The sequence below is a fragment of the Lepisosteus platostomus genome, chromosome 1, assembly GCF_059453375.1.
Source record: "Lepisosteus platostomus isolate fLepPlt1 chromosome 1, fLepPlt1.hap1, whole genome shotgun sequence".
Taxonomy (NCBI): Eukaryota; Metazoa; Chordata; class Actinopteri; order Semionotiformes; family Lepisosteidae; genus Lepisosteus; species Lepisosteus platostomus.
Genome location: NC_142611.1, coordinates 6,551,915 through 6,571,112, shown reverse-complemented (window position 1 = coordinate 6,571,112; position 19,198 = coordinate 6,551,915). Strand labels below are relative to the sequence as shown.

Below are 19,198 nucleotides of genomic sequence, written 5' to 3'. Positions count from 1 at the left end.
TGTTACTAACTGGGAGCTAAAATACCATTTTTCATTGTAAGCGCACCTGACAGAACATTTCACTGTAAGAACACCAGCCCCTCAAGACCAGGACTGGGGACACTTACTTTACATGTTTATTGTAATTCCAAAATGAAGAAGGTAAATAAAAATAAATAAAAGAGTAAAACACATTTCTATATTAGAAATATTTCCAGGGTGCATCTTATACAGTCTGTGTTTGTAACAGAAAAACTGGTTCACACGTTTGTTTTTCTGAGGATTGACGGTTGCAGTCCTCTGTTTGCAGTAGTCTGTAAAACTGCGCTTCACAAGCTACAGAATTTTCAGAACCTTAGCTTCGGCAGGTCACACCACTTCTGTCTTGGGCGTCTTGTATCGACTTCTGATTGCCTCTAGCTGATGTGAACATATCAGGGATTCATACCTATTGGGTGCTTTTGTTTATAGCCAGAAAACTGGCTTTTTGTGCTTGTTTTATCTTCTGTATTTGTTTTCAGCTTTTTAATGTTCGTTTTTGTGTCCAATCCTTTTCATGTATTGCCCAGCACCTTTTGACAATTGCTTTCAAAGCTTCTACAGTACATAATATAGTTTTTACTAGTTGCTGTGCTCTCAATATTTGTAGAAAAGGTACATAGGCATGGGTTATAATGAAGCCAGGACAAATATTTAATATTTTAAAAAGTATATTTAATAAAAACATATAAAAATAAAGTGTTAGCCCGTGGCAAAAACAATTTTAAATACTAAGAAAAACTGTGCGGTATTTGTGAGTCAATACACCTGACCACTCTCTGAATACAGCACATGTTTCAGATGCTCCAACAATGTCAACCAAGAGGAAGAAGCGAACATTTGTTAAAACGCGACATTTTTCTGCACTTTTAATCAGGAAATGACAGCCCTGTCTTTGGAAAGAGAAGCCATGTGCAGACATCTCCCCCAAATATAAAAGATGAAGAATTATTTCCAAAACCTTCTTTGGCACTTTGAGGTTGTTTTAGATGTCACCCCTTTCTTCAGTTGTGCTAATTCCATAATACTTCACCACCGGACGTATACTGCACATTATATATACCATATATATGATCTATCGAAAGAAGAATTAATAAAAGATACAAAAGTTAAAAGACACTTGTTCTCTTTGTTCAGATACATTTCACCTCAAAACTATATGGTTTGAATAAAAATATTTTCTGTCTCGCACACTCACAGTAACCAAAATGATCTATTTTAATTCTTGCGGCAGTGTTATATTATCCACGGGTTTAGGAGCATGAAGTGCCTACTTAAGGTAATTTTATCTGATATCTAAGTATCTTGGCATTCTCCTTCCCCTCTATGAGATATTATAAAGTGAACCAGCAGTGCAAATCTGCATGGCATCCAGTTACTTTCCATGGGAGTAAATCAAATTAGCAACGACTGAATACAGTTAACCACAATTTCATTTGAGTTTCCACATCCCTCAATTTTATTATCATTATTGTTATTTTGAGTTCTAAATATTATTAAGCATTTTGCTGTAAAAGAGAACATGCTTACACATGGGTGGAAAGGACGACGAATTATCTCCTGGAAACAGAAAATGGAAAAGTTTTCAATTACAGCACTCAGTTACATATTATTGTTTTGTAATTAAAAAAGTCAACTTTAAAGTTACACTCTCACTTTGACTTTCTTTCACTTTGACTTTTTCTTCTGCTTTAATTTCATAATAAACTGACAAATTTAACCTTGTGTATCACCTTCATTTATCTTTCATGATTCTCTTGAAACTCCTTATTTTTAAGGTATTGTCTGTTTATTTGATGATTTGTCACATAGTGTAAAGAAAACTTTGATCTACACTAAATACAGAGTTTCAGGAATGAGCTTTATAAAATCCTAAAAAAAGAAAAACTCACCCAGCCTCCTAAAGTTGACCAATGTCTGTTAAAATGGTGTTTAGGCCTAAACTAAAGGAGAAATAAAGCAGATGTTTCTCATTGAAGAAATGTGTGATCGAAATTCAAGATTATGTAAGTAATGAAAATATAACTAATAAGCAATTTTCCTATTTTTCAAATAGCTATTGATACTGAATAACTACTTCTGATATAAATATTTATGCTCATTGCTTGTTCTATGCCTTCTACTGCTGAGATAATTACTATGTGGTGTATTTGCTATCTGTGCAGTCATTTTAAAAATGAATAAAAATAAGCCTATTGATATTTCTGAGTCTGATTAACATGTTTAGGTGACCTGTGTGTCTTCATTAATTCTTTCTTAGCCAGGCTTCTAGAGGTGTTGGCAGATGTTTTTAATGAGGTTCATCAAATTTGTGCTGCATAATTGTCTGTGCTGTCACTTTGTTACCTGTTGTTTAGAATCCTCTGTGACCCACAAAATAGCCAACTTACGTGATTGTGTAGTGTTTTCTCATGAACAGGGTGAATGTAGGAAATCTTAGAGGAAAGAAATGTGGAGATTAATGGTAAAATGCACACTGAAAATTTAGATTCAAACTTCTATACAGATAAAAAGAAGCCTAGTTTAATACTGTGTACATGTAATGTGTACTGTTTACTCAAGTAATGGAGTGTAGGCATCATAATGCAGTAGAACATTACTTTTCATTTTCTTTAGAGCAGATGTTTGAAATATCAAGTGGTTCCCAATAAAAACAAAACTTTGAAAGCTCAATTGTGTAAGTTTCTTTCATTTTAATGGTATGCTTAGAATATGCAATTATTTTCCTAAACACATATTTTAGAACTTAGTAAATGTAACATACTCTTTTTTTGCATATGAGTTATTTAAATACTCCCAAAATGTAAGTTAAATTTCTTTTAAAATATTTTCTTACCTTCTTGCTGCTTGCCAAGTGTCTCTGAGGGTGCAGAATGTCGAACATCTGTACCAGACGAAGATGAACACAGCATGTTTAGTTTCACTTCATGGATTCACTTCTTAGAACAATTAATAGTGATTTAAAAAAAACCATGACAGGAATATACTATAAGTGTACCTAATATGCACAGGATTAACAGGAGTAACAATGCAATTTTCCTACATATTATCCAATTTATTAATCTCAAGTTAATAATTGCATGTTTTTTCTCTTAATTTTGATATACTGTAGTTAAAACCAATTGATTGTGAGAGAATTAGTCATGTGGCTTGTTTGCTAGTTAGCCATATAATCAATATTACTGGCCCAAGTAATAAGAGCTGCTTTAGAAATGTGAAGACTTACAGGAAGACAGCTTACTGCACACAGAAGGGCAGAAAGCAGAACCAGTACTTTAATCATCTTTAGGCCTGTGGATGAAGGTTTTCAATGTCAATAAATTTGACATTTTTCACAAACGATACATCAACAATCTCAGAAATAATTAGCCAATGCATAGCTCCAGATATGTAACTTATTGAAAATTACTTTGAATTCAATGAAGACAAAACTTTTTACAAAACACCTTTTTCATAATCAGCACACCAAACTTTTGGTTTTATTTTAACAACTTTGACCAATAGAAATTTTACATCATGGATTTGGCATTGGATGTTTAAAATATGAATAAGATTTTTTTGTATACATTTCTAAAAGGTTTACATTCCTAATTTCTAACATAAGATTTAGGTGCTTTGAGATCAATTATATTATTGTAAAAGGCAAAACATACTGTAACTGGATGTTTGGATGTATTTAAAATATAGAATATCAGTCTTCCTAGCATGTTTTGTATTCTAAATTCTTAATCTGGCTTTATGGTAAATCATTAGATAAACTGTTGGTTTTCACAGCATCAAAATCTAACAGTTTTCCTTGCATTGATTTATAAATTCTAATAGGTTAAGTAATAGGTTAAGTAGTCAATAAATTTCCAAAGTTCACAACATTCAGAAGAAAAGCAACTGAAATCACAGACAAATATAGAAAGTTGTACAACTTTATTATATTATAGACAAAATCTAGAAAAATGTATTCATTATATTTTATTCTTATGTAAATTTCTGTGTAATGTAGCCTCTCAGTTTAGTATAGAAATTTGATTATTTTTTAAGGTTAGCTGGCAGGTTATCATTTACTGAACACCCACTCACTTTGCAGTTTGGAAAGTATCTCAAATGTCACACTTGTTGGTGGCACAAGTCGCCCTGCTTCTCCTGTGAATGTAATGTGTTCAGACAAGGAACATAAGGTAATTAATTAGGTATTTAAAGTCCTTTTTACTTTTGTTGAAAATAAGTGATCACAAGGATAGAATTATCATGTTTTCCACAAGACACAAATATGAAAACTGAGGTTAAAGTCTGAAATGTGAAGACATGTCTGATTAGATACATAAGGTGCAGAACATTAAATTAGTACCTGTAATTATTAGAAAGGTTTAGTGCAAAGCCATAATGTTAATTATTAGGACATAATAATAAAAAATAAGTGTTAAATTACCAAAATCCTACTGTCTTCTTTATGGTAATGAATGATTTGGATTAATTTGAATTTTAAGTGCTGTATGTTTTCACATAATGTAGCACACTAATGTGAAAATATTAAATCAAAACCAAATTGTTCATTTTTTTCTACAGCTCTTACCTGTCTTCTGATCTGTAATGAAGAAAAAAATCCAGGTTCTAGAAACAATCTGGAAATTGTGCCGTTCTTCTCTGATTCTTTAGCTGTTTATCCTGCTTATATACAGTTGTAGTCGTAGATGAGATGAAGTCATCACACAAGAAAGTTCTGATCTTGTCAATACAATTCATTTCCACGCTATATTTACAACATGTAAACTCCTTCATTCCTTAATGTGAGCAAACATCCGGCAGTGACTATGACTGAATTTAATGATATGTTACAGGTCGCACCTCGGAGACGAGACAAAACAGGCAGTTGTCGGAATAATCCAAACAAATCTCAGTTTTACTCCTTATGAGCCTTCATACTGACATTGCAAAACTTTAATAATGAATCATAAGCTTATTGATTTGAATTTCATTGAATTGTGAATTTCCTTGAATTGACCGTCTATATTTCTGTGTTCGAAAGCTAATCAATGCATTACAAAATAATGACAGGATTATGTACATACAACATTTAATGTGTTTTCTTTTAATGCCTGTTTCACAGAATACATGTTGTTGTTCAATATTTTAATTTTCCTAAGAATATTCAAAGACAAAGGACTAAAGGCACCTCTATTGTGTGTTTGACTGTAGTGACCTTTTCAGCGGAAAAAAACAACAATCCAAAATGGACATACGATAGTAAAACATTATGTTAGTACCCTTTCCCTGACCGTTATCTTTAATACCTTGAAAAGACGCAGCATTAACGAAGTATGATTGCATTTTGAAAGGGTGAATGTTCTTAGGTTAAATATACTTACAAAAAGTAAACAAACAAGTGTGTCTAGCTTGTGGATCGTGCTTTAGAACAATTATGTGTTTTAGAAAGAATGTAATTTATGTGTGTATCTCTGGTTAAGTCAATGACTAGAGGACGTGCAGTCCGGTATCTGACAAATTAACCTGCAGAGGTTTCAACACCTTTCGTCTGACAAATACCTAAAGGCATGCAAAATGAGCAATGCAACTGACAAAGATGATTAATAGAAACATATTTGAGCCTTAATATGCGTCATTATGGATTTAACATAATAATTAATGGCCTTATAATTGTTTTGCTAAGAAAATGCCTTTAATCAGGACGACTTACAAGACCGACAATTATACACAAAGTAAATGTATTGCAAAAACACTGTATATAAAATAATTCAAGTATGGAGAAAAGTTAAGTAAACAAAAAATACAAGGAACGGTGAGACAGGCACTGAAAATGATACCCAGTGAGTGGTGAACAATATGCTTGTGAGGACTGACTGATTACGGTACAGAAGGAAAGCCACCGATCAGACAGCAGTGTGACAGTGGCTGACGGTGTGAAGGAGGTCCCAGTTGTTTTCTGGAGAGACGCAGAAGAGTGGGGAGGGGCTGAGCATTTTAATTGATGGAAACCACAATGAAAATGCCCGTTCTATAGTCTCTCAATGTGTTCTGTAATATAATACCAGAAATGTTGTGAACCTTCTGAAAACGCTAGTTATGTGAAGAGACATGCTAGAGAATGCTAGTTTATGGCATTTGTCATTCATGTGTTCATGTAAAACTGTAAAAGTTGTAAATAGTAAGTACATTATTTACATGTTGAACATGAAACACAAACTTTTCCAGATTAAAACATGTTGAAAACATCCAAATCCAATTTTTTATATAAGTTGTCAGGAAATTGTTTGCTCTTTATTTACTTTTTCTATAAAAATGATTTTTTAGAACATTGTGCTCAAAAATATATCATAAAGCAGACCCAATAAAAACAATTTCACAATAACGTTTGTTGTTTAAAAAAAAAAGGATGAGAACAGATGTATTTATGAAGTTTTACATCTTTATTAATTCAGAATAACTACAATGCATTTAGAAAATAATACAAAATATTGCTGTTTTAAACAATTTAAAAAATGAACAGTAATGTTGTAGTAAACATATTGATTCCAAGAAGGGTAGAATAGACCAAAAAAAAGTAACAAAAAACAGCAAGAAATCAAAATCGCAACAAAACATGCAAAATAACTTTGTCTTCGCTTTAAGCTAATTGCAAAGGAAGATTTTCATCACGATGACTTAAATTATAGACACACTTAAAAAACGTTGCCGTTTAATTTTTTAAGGTTGTTTTGTATTTATTTATTTAAAAACCGCTGTGGCGACGGATCAAAATCTCCATCTCTCCCGCTCTTCTTCATTAGTAATAGTAGTGATTCTCCTCGGCCTGAGCCGGGCTGTCGTGTACGACACAGGGCACGCGGCTGTCGCCGTGAATGGCGTCGGCTGCGGCTAGAATGATGCCCTCCGCGTCCGGATTCATGGGATCGACAAATCCGGGCTGCTCACCGTTGCCGTAGGGCCCGTGGGGCCCCTTGTTACACGGCACCTGGACAGGGGGTTTCCTGATCCCTGAAGGGTTCCTCTTCGCCCCCTCGGAAGGGAAGAAGGGGATGTTGAGGGCCGGACTGCCCTTCCCCATGGGCGCCGGGGTGGTGGCGTCTTCCCCGCCCGGTTCCGCGAAGCCCTGGGTGGCGCCCGCGCTGGGAGAGGGGGTGACCTTGCGCACGCCAGCCGGCCACATCACCCCGGCGAAGGGATCGAGGTTGGGATACAGGGGGTTCGTTCCCGGGACGGGGAAGCCGCCGGCAACCCCAGGGGAGCTCGGGCCGGCGTTCGGCCCGCTGTCGCCCCTGCCGGGGAGGTTGGGGCCCACGGCCGGGGTGTTGCCGCCTGGTCCTGCGGGGGCGCCCTCGGGCTTGGGCGGAGAGCTTCCCGGGGTGTTGGGGCCGCCCTCAGCGGCCGGCTGATTGCCGGCGCCGTTGGCAGCGGTGCCGTTGGCGCTGGCCGCCGCTCCTGCCCCTTCCGTGTTGGTGGGCACTCCGCCGGGGGTAGGGGGCAAGTCTTCGGCCTTGGGTGCCTCTGTGGCCGCGGGTGCTTCTGGCTTCCCAGGGGATTCTGACTCCTTCTCGTTGACTTCGTTTATTTCCTCAGAGAGGGGGGCGCGACGTCCGAAATTCCCGAATCCGAAGGGGCCGTAGCCGTAAAAGGATGGTACGTAGCCACCGTACTGAGGCTGGAACAGAGGGGAGGCGGGTTCAGAGAGGTTCTGAACATCATCCGGTTCCTGATCAACACTTAAGGGGGAGGGGGGGAAATATGGCACGACTGAAATATTCTGACCGCATTGAAATAAAACTCAAAATATTACCGCTCCTGCCTCCTCTGACTCTGCGGGGGCTGCTGTGTTAGGGCCCATCTGAAAAAAAGTTAAAAAGTCATTTTAGACAGACGGCGAAGTACGAAAGCGAAATAGATTGATTTGGAGTGTATGCGCAGATCGATTTCGGCTGCAAGGGAAGCAGTTTGGTATGCGCTTACCCCAGCCATTGGTGGAAGATGCACGTACACGACTTTCGGAAAATCCTGCTAAATTGAAAGAAATTTGGGGAATGTTAATTTGTGTACTTCACCTCAAATTATATTATTAGTAATTTAAATCCTTGTGTTGTCTCGACCAGAATGAGACAGCAAAGTTAATATACTTCTACAATAAAACACCTCAGAAGTCCCTTTCATCAGGGGTGTATTTCTTCAGTTGCGAAGAGCTGTGCCCCTTCAGGTTTTTAAGGCATCTCCTAAGCATCTAAAGAACTGGGTGCAGCTACAGTAATTGCTTCATTTCAGCCTATATTGGGTTGAATTAGCTTGTTGAGAGTTGAGGTGAAACAGTCTTAAAAACACAGGGTCTCCTTGGAGTGGTGTACCACTGATTTACAAGAGTAGGGACTGCATTGAATGCATTTCTCATCCTTAACAAATGAGAGTGTTAAAGAGACTCGGAATAAAAGTCTATATTAAGAAAAAGACTGAAAGGTTTTTAAATGCTCGGGTATTGAAATAACTGGCAACACCACAAAGCTACAGAACTGCAATGCATCTCTTACTTTTCTCAGACGTAACTGACTCACCTGCTGCTGTCCTGCCTGTGGCTGAAATGCGAAGGGAGGGAACTGTAAAGCAAACAAATTGTCTTTCTTTAGGATTCATGTACAAGAGAGAAATACCCAAGGCACCGCTAAGCTCCGGTTTGTCGTCTGTTGTGCTAAACGTGATCCATTAAGGAAGCCAGAAGATACTTTTGATGATCTCACTCAGAACTTGTGGAACTATAAGAGCTCATACCCTTTCATAAACTGTGCTTAACCTGTGGCTTGCTTACTTAGTTAATTACAAAGTCTTCAAGAAATGGGAATCTTGGCTGTTATCAATAAGCAGTAACTATTATTATAAAAATAGCAATTCCATTCCAATGATAGCTACAGCTGTAACAAAAAAAAATCCATGATAGTAAAGTTCATGTATATCACACTGAACACACCTGTGGTGGTTGCTGCTGTCTTGGGTACTGTGTCTGCCTGGGTGTATTTCCAATGGCTGGATTCACCTGTTTTTTTCAAACCAAGAGATTTTTTTAATGTAGTTCGTTTTTAAACTGCTTTCTCCAGCTTAGGTGCTAAACCCTAGGAAAGAGGATTGAGATAAATGGGGAGAAGCTAAAGGGGTTTTTACAGTTTGAATCCTTAAATGTATCCTGAATACATCTGGCTCTTAGTTTCTAAGGAAGCGTTTTAAATGATTAACCTACCTCGGGACTTGGGTGCATAGGTGGCTGGGGCTTGGCCTGAGGTATGGGGACATATTGAGGGACAACCTGAGTCACAAACATAAATCATTAGACATATTCAGCATGGACAACAGTGAAATTATAATGATCAGTTTAAGGCAGGATCTGCAGTTCACAACATACATCTTGGCTTGGCTGCTGAGTTCTGGGCTGGGGTGCGTTACTGTAGGATGGTCTTACCTGTGCAAAACATAACCATTGGTCATTTTACTTTGACACCATGTAAAAAACGAAAGCCTGACTAAAAGGCAGGGGTCCCGGTGATTTAAAAAGGCGGGCTTGGTTGGGGAGAACGCCCTCCCCAGGTTTTCACCTGTGTAACACCTGTGACCTGCGCAGTGGGCCATCGAAAAAAAGAACGCTCTACAACAGCATTCGGGCTTTTGCAGTTTTCCACTGTACAATATGGTGCAGAGAGCTTATAAACATGGAGGGGGAAAGGGTTGTAGAAACGCTAATGAGAAAAGATAGCCATGGAAAGAAAACAACATACATTTGGAATGAACTGTGGCTGCTGCGGCGTTCGTCTCGCCAGACCTGAGTTGGGCCAAGAGGGAACAATCTGTGGAGGAGAATGTTTGTTACTGCCAAAACTGTAGAGATCTGTAGCACCTGGAGTCACACTAGAGTCACACAGAGCGGCGGAGCTGTTTGTTGCTTACATCTGGGCTGGGCTGCTGTGGGGGGTCTTGTCTCATGTGAGGGATGTTGCCGTTTGAAGGATAAACCTGTGTGAGATTCAGACATGAGATATCTCAGCACTGTATTCCTTTTTCCCATGTTTACCCATGCAACTTTCAGGACACCATTCTCCTCTTGCCGTTTAGTCCCCAGACCTGTTTAACTTAATTAAAGAGAGAATCTGAGAAAATATGTTAGTTACAAATTAATTTTAAAGGTACTGTATAATTCAGAATTCATGCTTAAGATACAGTAATAAGAACAGATAACAGCACTACGTGCTATGCAGTATTCTGTTACTAGAAGCAGTACTGTGCTCAATTTCTGGCATTTATTTTACTATTTTTTTTACTATTTATAATAAAAAAACAAAAGTTTTTAAGTTTAAAAGTTAAAGGACTGCAAGAAATGGGGCTTACATCTTGGCTTGGTGGTAGTGGCTGTTGAGGCCTTGATTGTGGTTCACCATATGAAGGACCAAACTAAATGTGAATAAAATAAGTCTCGTTATAGGGAAAAAATATATTTTAAAAAGCTTTTTGATTAATGAATATAAAATGAAAGCAGGCCAGCACCTACCTCTGGACGAAGCTGAGGCCTTGCCTGAGGGACATTACCATAAGGATTGAACTGTTGGGAAAAAACAAAACAAATTGGTTTGGAAAAAGCCACGTACATTTTAAGAAACCGAGATTTAGGAACGAACACAACGAAGTTCCACAACTACCTCAGGGTGAGGCGGCTGAGGCCTTGTCTCTGGGACAGAGCCATAAGAAGGTCTGAACTGTGAAATAAAAAAAATATATATGTCAGTTTGGAGAGAACAGTCATGAATTTTAAGAATGGCAGAAGCCAAATGAATCAAAGGTTAGAGGAGCAGCTACCTCAGGGCGAGGCTGCTGAGGTCTTGACTCTGGGATACTACCATAAGGATTGAACTGTGGGGTGAAAAACAAGTCGGTATGGATGAAAAAAAGTATATTTTGTGGAAAAGGTACATAGGAAACGAACACAGGAGCTCCACTACCTCAGGTCGAGGCTGTTGAGGCCTTGTTTCTGGGACAGGACCAAAAGGAGGTCTGAACTGCAGGACAAAAATATATGTCAGTAACGGAAATAAAATGTAGATTAAAATAACTTTAGGTCTGCAAAGTAGGCCCATAAACAGGAAACTACCTCCAGGCGAGGCTGTGGTCTTGTCTCAGGAACGTTACCATAAGGATTGAACTATGGAACAGAAAAAACAAGTTAAGACCAGAGGGGAGTAAGCGTAATATATTAAGAAGGCGTTAGTTTTAAGCGACAGGATGAAGAGCTGCCACTACCTCAGGACGAGGTGGCTGAGGCCTTGTCTCTGGGACAGAACCAAAAGGAGGTCTGAACTGTGGAAATAAAACAACCGTCAGCCTCAAGGAAAAAAAACAACAAAACACTGCCGATCTTGAGAATCGGTCGAGTCAAATGAGCTGAAGCTAGAACAGCAGCTACCTCAGGGCGAGGTTGTGGCTTCATCTCCGGAGCGTTGCCATAGGGATTGAACTGTGAAACAAAAACACAAGTCAGCACAAAGAGGGGGGGGGGGAGCATATTTTAGGAAATTCGAGATTGAAAAAATAGAAATCAGGGCCGCAGCTACCTCCCAGCGAGGCTGTTGAGGCTTTGACTCAGGAGCCGGGCCGTAAGAAGGTCTGGACTGTGGGAGAAGACTTAGTTAGCGCTAAGGAAAGGAAGCAAAAACAGCTCGGAAAAGATGTTGGAATTTTTAAACGAGCAGGGCGTGGCGAGGCAACTACCTCGGGGCGAGGCTGCTGGGACTGTGTCTCCGGTGCGGTACCGTGAGGAGGACTGACCTGTTGGCCGAAATAGGAAGGTCAGCACCGAGAGAAAAAGCGGTTACATAAAGAAATCGCAGTTTTAAGGCGAAAGGATGAAGGCGCCACAAGTACTTCGGTACGAGGTTGTTGGGGGGGCTGCTGAGGCCTCTTCGGTGGCACTTTACCGTAGGATGGCTTCATCTGGAAGGAGGCAAGGTTGACGTTATTCATACTGCAGTTTGACAGTATTAGAACAAATAATACAAACAGGCTCGCAAGATATGTACATTGGGATGTGACTCTGCAGGCTTCGGTGTTGTTGCTTGTGGCCTTTTATCAAGGATAGGGCTCTCCTGTGTGAAAGGAAACATTTCATTACAATCTTTCATTACAGCTTTGCTTTTAGAGTCTCTTCAAGCGCGGGGCACTAGGGTCCTAGATATGAAGCAAGTTCACACTCCATCAGTACTTCACTGTGGGATTTAGTATTTATATATCAAATGAATTTACTTACATTTTGATTTGGCTGTTCTGGGAGCTGAGGGACATTGGGGATGGGAGAATGTTCCTGAGCAAAAATAAGCGTTAAAGCAAAACATGACTTATTACAGCGAAACAGAAATGGTTAAGACTGAAGCAGTAGAGGAGGAATGACTACCCTTACCGGAGGACCTTGCAGACCGGGTCTCTGTGGTTGCTCCTGTGGCACATTTCCACTAGTGGGAACTCCCTGAAGAGATAATACATGTCAGGCCTGGATCTGGAGACTTGCTGTGTGAAACTGAAAAAAATCTATTTTGGAGAGAGTGCCTTACATTTGGACTCTTCTGAACAGGGACCTGCGGTATCATCTGGGGCACATTTCCAAATGGAGGGAACATCTGTAGTGGATATGGTGAACACAGGCTATAAGCAACAGGAAGACTGAAAGATTGATTATCTATGTTAGTTTATGTACACATCTATGTATCTACTTCTGTATCTAGCTATTGGTCTGCCTGTGAGTACAATTAGTTCGATACGCCGTTGAAAGCTTCGATGCCCTATTTTAAAGCATTGTCAAAATACGTCGAAATAACTCGTCATAAGTATGGAGCTACTTCTGCGTGCTCATATATTGTATCTATTGTAACAGCAATGTGAGTTAACAGCAGAGGGAAAAAAAAACATTCGCATTGGGAATGAGACCCCTTCTGTCTTGATTGCATCAGAGACAGTGTAAAGATGAAACCAGGCACAGTTTATTAAGGGCGGGGCTACTGTTTACACCTCTTAGACTCTAAGCCTCCTGCAAGCTTCATATCCCAACTACTGCATGCAGAGTGAGCGCAGACAGAGTGCAAGTGACAGGGAGGACTCCTATACTCGGCCGGAGTTCTAGTCAAGCTTTTGAAGTGGTATCCGTTTATGGCCGAATCTCAGAAAACCCTGAGATTTCTCTTTTTTTATTTTTTGGTGCAAAAACCTTATCCCGTCAATTTTACACTGGCAAGCAACTGAGTAAAGCTGTCGTAACCTGAGGGGTCTGCTGCGGGGGTGCCTGTGGTCTTGGTTGACGGGGCGAGTCTTCTTCCTGTATTGAAGGTTATAGATCAGGGATGAGGTGCTGGGACGAGAAACCGAGTCCGGTGGGGGGGTGTTAAGGAGGAAAGGGGGGATCGTAAGGACCACAGGGCTCTCACCTCGAAGCTCTGCACAGCCGCTTGACGTTGTGGGAATCCGAATGGGAAGAACTGAGGAATGAGGGAAAGAGTGAATTAAACATTGGAGAAAGCACGCTCCTAGAGTAAATGGGAAACTGTGCTGAGGCAGGGACTTACTGGCATCATCTGAGGCGCATTTCCGTATGAGGGAATTCCCTGTGTGACAGATAAGTCAACGCTTAGAAAAGCATACTGATGGGGGGAGCAACTTAAAAACAAGGCTAAAACAGAGCGGTACCAGAAATCAAATATTCCCAGGGAGTCTTTTATGCGGAATAATAGGACTAGTGATGTTAGTAAAGATGTGTTACGTTCAGTAAATATTGCTTGATCGTGTTTGTTAATGAGATTAAAACAACACTTGGAACTTAGTGAAAACGTAGCTCCTGTAGGTCATTTCACTGCTTACCCATTGCTGTGGTGAAATTCCAAATGGATATTGTTGCTGGAAAACAGGAATTATTCATGTACTGCTGTCCATGGAAATGAGGTCTAAAGCTACTCTACACTAGTGCTGTGTTAATATGCAAAGCAGCGAATTGGATAATATAGAAAACAAATGTTAAGTTGGCACATTTGAAAAAATACGATGCCTGGGGCAGAGAGCATTTTCAAATAATAAATCACTTGTTTGGATGAAATATTCTCTTACCAAACCTTGCAATTTGAACAAGTACCTTTCCACTGTAGGGCTAAGAAAAAAAAATAAAGCATTTGCAAAGCGAGCTTTAGGCAGGTTGCAGACACAAAGTTGCTGAGACATAGCTGAGATAGCAGAAATTCAGGACATGCAAAATGATTCTCGTGCTGAGCTCGTGTTCTTTATGATGTGTAAGCCCTTCTTAGGTTCTTAATAAAAGTATATCTTAACATCTAATTTGTGCTCAGGGTGTGTTTCAAAGCTTACTGTTACAGTAAACAATTTCAGTTAGCTATGGTCGTAGAACAGTTTTGAATGTTTGTTTCCATTTTTTTTCCATTCTAATTTAGATGGAAATAACCTCCAAGACATCTGATCACACAGAAATATACAATTGCCATTTTGTATATTCTGAAACTCCTTTCTAAATGAGCAGTGGAATGGTTAAACTGCTTTGTTTAGATGCTGTGCACTGACTTTGTGTTTCAAATGAGGTTCTTAATTCGTCAGTGCAATGAAACACTAGCTGTTTACAAAGCTTGGAAAACATGCCTGAGACTTTGTTATTAGCAATGAAATCCTAAGATATTAGGAGGAGTACTACACTGTCACCATTAATGGTGAAAGAATAATCACTGCTGCCATTAATGTTTAAATAATAATAATAATAAAAAAACTAGAGTATGAAGTAAGAGCTACTGTTTCTCAACCTGGGCTCTTTGTCACAAATCAGATTCTACCTGTGGATGCTGAGGCACATGCAGATATGGCTGAGATCGGAAGAATTGTTTCAGAGATGGCTGCTGCAAAAGGGGCTGTTTCAGCTGCGGTAGGCTGGGCTGTGCGACCCGTTTCTGTGACAGAACTTGTAGCCATGGATGTGCAGGCAGGGAGGTTTGGTAAATCTGCAATATTTATAACACTGTGAAGCCGGAGCTTGAGCAGGAGCAATCTACTGTAGATCGACACGGACAAGGCGTGCACCAGTACCCGCCCCGCCCCGCCCCGTCCGACACTGCTGACGGACTTTCGTACTGACAAAACTGCCGCCAATGCCCACACTCTGTGTCCTTTCCAGTCTGCCGAACAAAAAAAAAAACAAGCAAGCCTGGCAAGCGAGGCTTCGGGTACACGGGTGAGAGAAAGGCAATAAAACAGCAGAGCAGTGTTTGGAGTTGACAAAAGTTCAAATCGAATGTGCTGAGCAGCGAGCTGCATAATCTGCGACGAGAAACGAGGGCAAGCTTGCTGTGATCTAAGTATGTCACTGTGTGGTGAGATAAAAGATAAAATATTTCTTGTGATATCTTTCTATTGTGAAGTACAGAATGGTTCTTTTTTGTGTCCTCATTTAATCCCCTGTACCTAAAGATAATGGGTGTTCACAAGCTTTTGTGGTGATATGATCTTTTAAAAACAATATTGACAATATCTCCAGGGTTGTAGACCTGCTGACCCATGTCAAAGAACAGATTGATTTCATTAAAGGAAAGTCACTGTTAAAATGCAATACCAAATGAAATTTAATTAAAATAGAGACATATTTGGGGTGTGGGGTTACTGAAATCCACACAATTGGAGGAACGTTTTAAATTTTATTCTAAAATCTTCTTATTCTTCTAAGGAAGTAGAGACTTTGTTACTTTGGCAAGGCCATTTAACAGATTTTACTTAATAGATATGTACTGATAGATATAATACGTACAACAAATGCCATTGTTTCCTAGACACATTTGTTTATTTTTAGTGTACCTCTGTATATTTCTTCAGGATGTGTTGGTATTGTACAAAAGTGAGAGCATGTAAAATAAAATATTTTATGTTCAGCATTTCAAAATTATTCTATCATAAGCTAGTGGTAGGCTTTGCATTTGTAACACATATGTATTTTAAGTAGAAAAATAAATACATAAAAACATTAACGGCACAATAGTCCATAATGGTCCATATTTGGGACCTATATCATATCTGGTCCATACTAGAGTACAGTGATTCATTGAATCTGAGGTTAAACTAGTTACTGTAGTGTTAAGCACACTGGGAGCGAATGAGTCATCTCTTGAATGGGATTCCGGTCCATCAGAATATCTACCTCAAACAATGCTGGTTCTCACTTAGAAGCTGGGTGGGTAGGAGCAACTGGAATAAAGTACCTCGCTTAAGGGTACAACAGCAGAGTCTGGAGCAGGGACTTGATCCCATAACATATCAGCTCCACCCACTTCTACGCTTTTCCCAAGGACACACACCACACTACACAATACACATAAGACATTCCCACAATACTCTCCCGTATCTTACTCACTCTCAGAGAAAGTACTCACTTGTCTCTGTTGCTGAGGTGCTCCGTACCATCTGTATTGCTGCATCTTTGCCTGCAGAAGAAATCTTTCTTTCATCACTCTGGAAAATGTGGTGTGCCAAAAATGGGGAGCCCCTTAATTGCAGTTAAAACACGAATCCACCCAGCATTTAAATTGCATGTGTAATGTTTCTTCTTAAAGAATGCTAATAGCTACGGATAGCTTTAGCATCTGCAATGCGTTGATTTAGGCATAAATTCTGTAGATTTGATTGCTCTATCCATATAAAGGTATTTTCCATTTAAATAAGTGGTATTTGGGAATTTAGAATGGGTTACTAGCATGAAAAAGAGTTTCAAGGTTTACCTCATGACTATCACTAAAAGCACCAGGAACAATCTGTTAAACATAAAAAGAGTTAGTTTTCAAAAAGTAATGCTTTTGCCAATTACAGTATGTCATCCAGACATATTTACCAAATGCTTATAGTGCTAATAAAACTTGAAGGATGTTTTGGCTTCTTTTTGACACTTAAAGGAGATTACACCACACACTGTGATTTGCATATTTGAAAAATTATTTGACATTTCCGTGTGAAGCTCTACGCTCAAAACCATGGTTCCTACTGTTCTAAAAAACACTGAAAAGAATTCAAGAATTCTCAGACTGATCTGTGAAGAAGCACATTTTATTGCATAAACCTTTCAGTTTGAGATGCCTGTTCAAATTATAAATTATAAGTGTAAATTATTGCAAACTACTATTCCAATTATTGCTTGGAAGCCTGTCCAAGTATGCAGCTCAATGATATAAGCAGTGAGCATAGTAAACAACATAATATTGAATAGAACATATGTAGGTTTACACTAATGTCTGGCAAGGAAAAGAGATAGAGGTGTGAACCTCTAATTTTCTTAGTAGGTGTTCCTAATATACTTTAGGAACACATGTGGTGGGGGTAAGTATATAAATATATACAGGTATATACAGTATATAGATTAGATTGCATTGTTTTAGAATCTAAAAATATTTTACCCCTCAAACAAGGCTGTGAGCATCAGTAAACACTGTATAACGTTCTTCTCTCCTGAGCCAGTGCCCATTCCTGTCTTGTAATTGAGTGATTTGTTTCCAGGTCTAAAGGATATCCCTTGCCACTTATTTGTATGCGTGTTATATAGACAGATGCTCAGTTGTTATTTACCCCATCCTCATTGATTAATATGTTAGCTTGTTTAGAAATTGTTTCACAAAGATGACCTAAGGATAACCAATTGTGAGACTTACTGGAAAGGCCAGCGATGTGCCCAGAAAGCACAGGACCAATAACGCAATCTTCATCCTGCAAAATTGCACCTGAAAAGAAAAACATTGTGATCCTGATTAAGTGCCATTTTCTTCTGGTAAGGGTGGTAAGATTTTGAGTACAGAAATAATAATACTGGCCATGCATGTGTATAAAACTAAAAGTTAAGAATTTTACTTTCTTGTTGGCCAGGTTTCTTGTTCGTTTAAAATAAAACATTTTACAGTAAGAAATTACAGAACTAACTTAAACATTTAGACTTTTGAAAACAAATTAGTTTAACTCAAGCCATATGTACAGTATGTGTGCGACTGACACTTGAAATAATTTTAATATCATAACTTAATGGTTTCAGTATACTTTATGACAAAACCAAAGCTGTTACCATGAAGGTGAATCATAAGGTTTCTGATCAGTATAATTAGATATTACCTTGCCTTGTTGAATACGAAGCCTGTCCGAGAGCAGGAAACAGATCAATGAGGGTTTACATAAAATAAATAAAATAGATTTAGAGTCTCTTATGCTCTTCTGCTTGCATTGGAGTTATCTGAGAAGGGCAGAATTTAAACCCTGTTCTGTTTCGGAAGGAACCAATCACAGTTTAGCTTACAGGCTGTGACACAGTTCAAATTGTAGTTTTGTTAACATTTCATTACTCCTGAGAACTCAGCTAAGGATTAAACATGTAAATTACTCCATTATGTATAATTATACAGTATAAGATTCTGCTTATTGGACAAGCTCTACCAGATACAGACATACAGTGTGTGTTTAATATTTTGCAAGTTGATGGATAAGAGATGTTTCCTTATTTTACATGTTTTATCAATTATATCTTCTTTTAATGAAATTAAAATTGAAAGTTTGAATACTCTCCAACATTGTATATATTTAAAACAATTTTTATGCTCTAAATTATAAAAATAAAACAATAAGAGTCGTTATCATCATCATTTTTTGTAGCATTTTGTAATACAGTTCAATAATAAGCCATTTATGTACATTTCAAATACAGCAAATATATAGTAGATGAGCTGTAGATAGACTAGTTATAAACACAGTTAGGAATGTCTGTCATGTTACCTTGGTATAATATGTGTGTTGCAATACTGTATGTAAACACAGTATAGGACCTCTGAGGGGAATATGACCATCAAACACTCACCATTTTTGTCTGTAACACTTACAGTACTAACTTTTATGCATATTTGCAACTAGTATTAAGAAAATGTTTCGATTTGCTTTACAGACAGGTTGAACACTGATGTAACAGCCAAGCCATTCAAAAAAAAGAACAACTAACCCTCGTGACTGTGGATCTGGTTAGCCTACAGGAAATGATGACCATTGCCACTAATTAGTCCATTTAAGAGCACATCATTTTATCCACATCCTACGGTCGATGGATGATGTGTAAATGTTATGTAATGTGTGGCAGTGAATCAAAAATATTTTTTGTTTGTTTTTA

General features: G+C 38.6%; 1 protein-coding gene and 1 long non-coding RNA gene across 16 annotated transcripts; both read right to left on the bottom strand.

Moving 5' to 3' along the window:
• Positions 1-1,220: 1,220 nt before the first annotated feature.
• On the bottom strand, positions 1,221-3,388 carry LOC148677602 (uncharacterized). Its single transcript, XR_015935652.1, has 5 exons — positions 3,245-3,388; positions 2,855-2,902; positions 2,409-2,453; positions 1,911-1,961; positions 1,221-1,578 (listed from the first exon to the last, which is right to left on the bottom strand). It is a non-coding gene; the product is annotated as an uncharacterized LOC148677602 (long non-coding RNA).
• Positions 3,389-6,416: 3,028 nt separating this feature from the next.
• LOC148677601 (uncharacterized) lies at positions 6,417-18,256 on the bottom strand. 15 transcript variants are annotated; one of them, XM_088599728.1, is made up of 33 exons: positions 18,160-18,256; positions 17,709-17,777; positions 16,788-16,820; positions 16,443-16,493; positions 14,859-15,023; positions 13,888-13,923; positions 13,596-13,634; positions 13,458-13,508; positions 13,292-13,348; positions 12,591-12,656; positions 12,440-12,505; positions 12,290-12,343; positions 12,063-12,128; positions 11,908-11,976; positions 11,755-11,811; positions 11,598-11,654; positions 11,450-11,500; positions 11,287-11,343; positions 11,138-11,188; positions 10,989-11,045; positions 10,846-10,899; positions 10,689-10,745; positions 10,541-10,591; positions 10,381-10,443; positions 9,943-10,008; positions 9,774-9,842; positions 9,404-9,460; positions 9,242-9,307; positions 8,975-9,040; positions 8,565-8,606; positions 7,975-8,022; positions 7,805-7,852; positions 6,417-7,669 (listed from the first exon to the last, which is right to left on the bottom strand). In XM_088599728.1, exons 2-33 carry the CDS (start codon positions 17,760-17,762, stop codon positions 6,794-6,796), a joined length of 2,700 nt encoding a protein of 899 aa, XP_088455854.1. In that variant the 5' UTR covers positions 17,763-17,777; positions 18,160-18,256; the 3' UTR covers positions 6,417-6,793. The 15 variants fall into 15 exon arrangements, with proteins under 15 accessions (XP_088455854.1, XP_088455932.1, XP_088456182.1 ...); XM_088599806.1 differs by having other exon boundaries at positions 7,975-8,019; XM_088600056.1 differs by lacking the exon at positions 9,404-9,460.
• Positions 18,257-19,198: the final 942 nt, after the last annotated feature.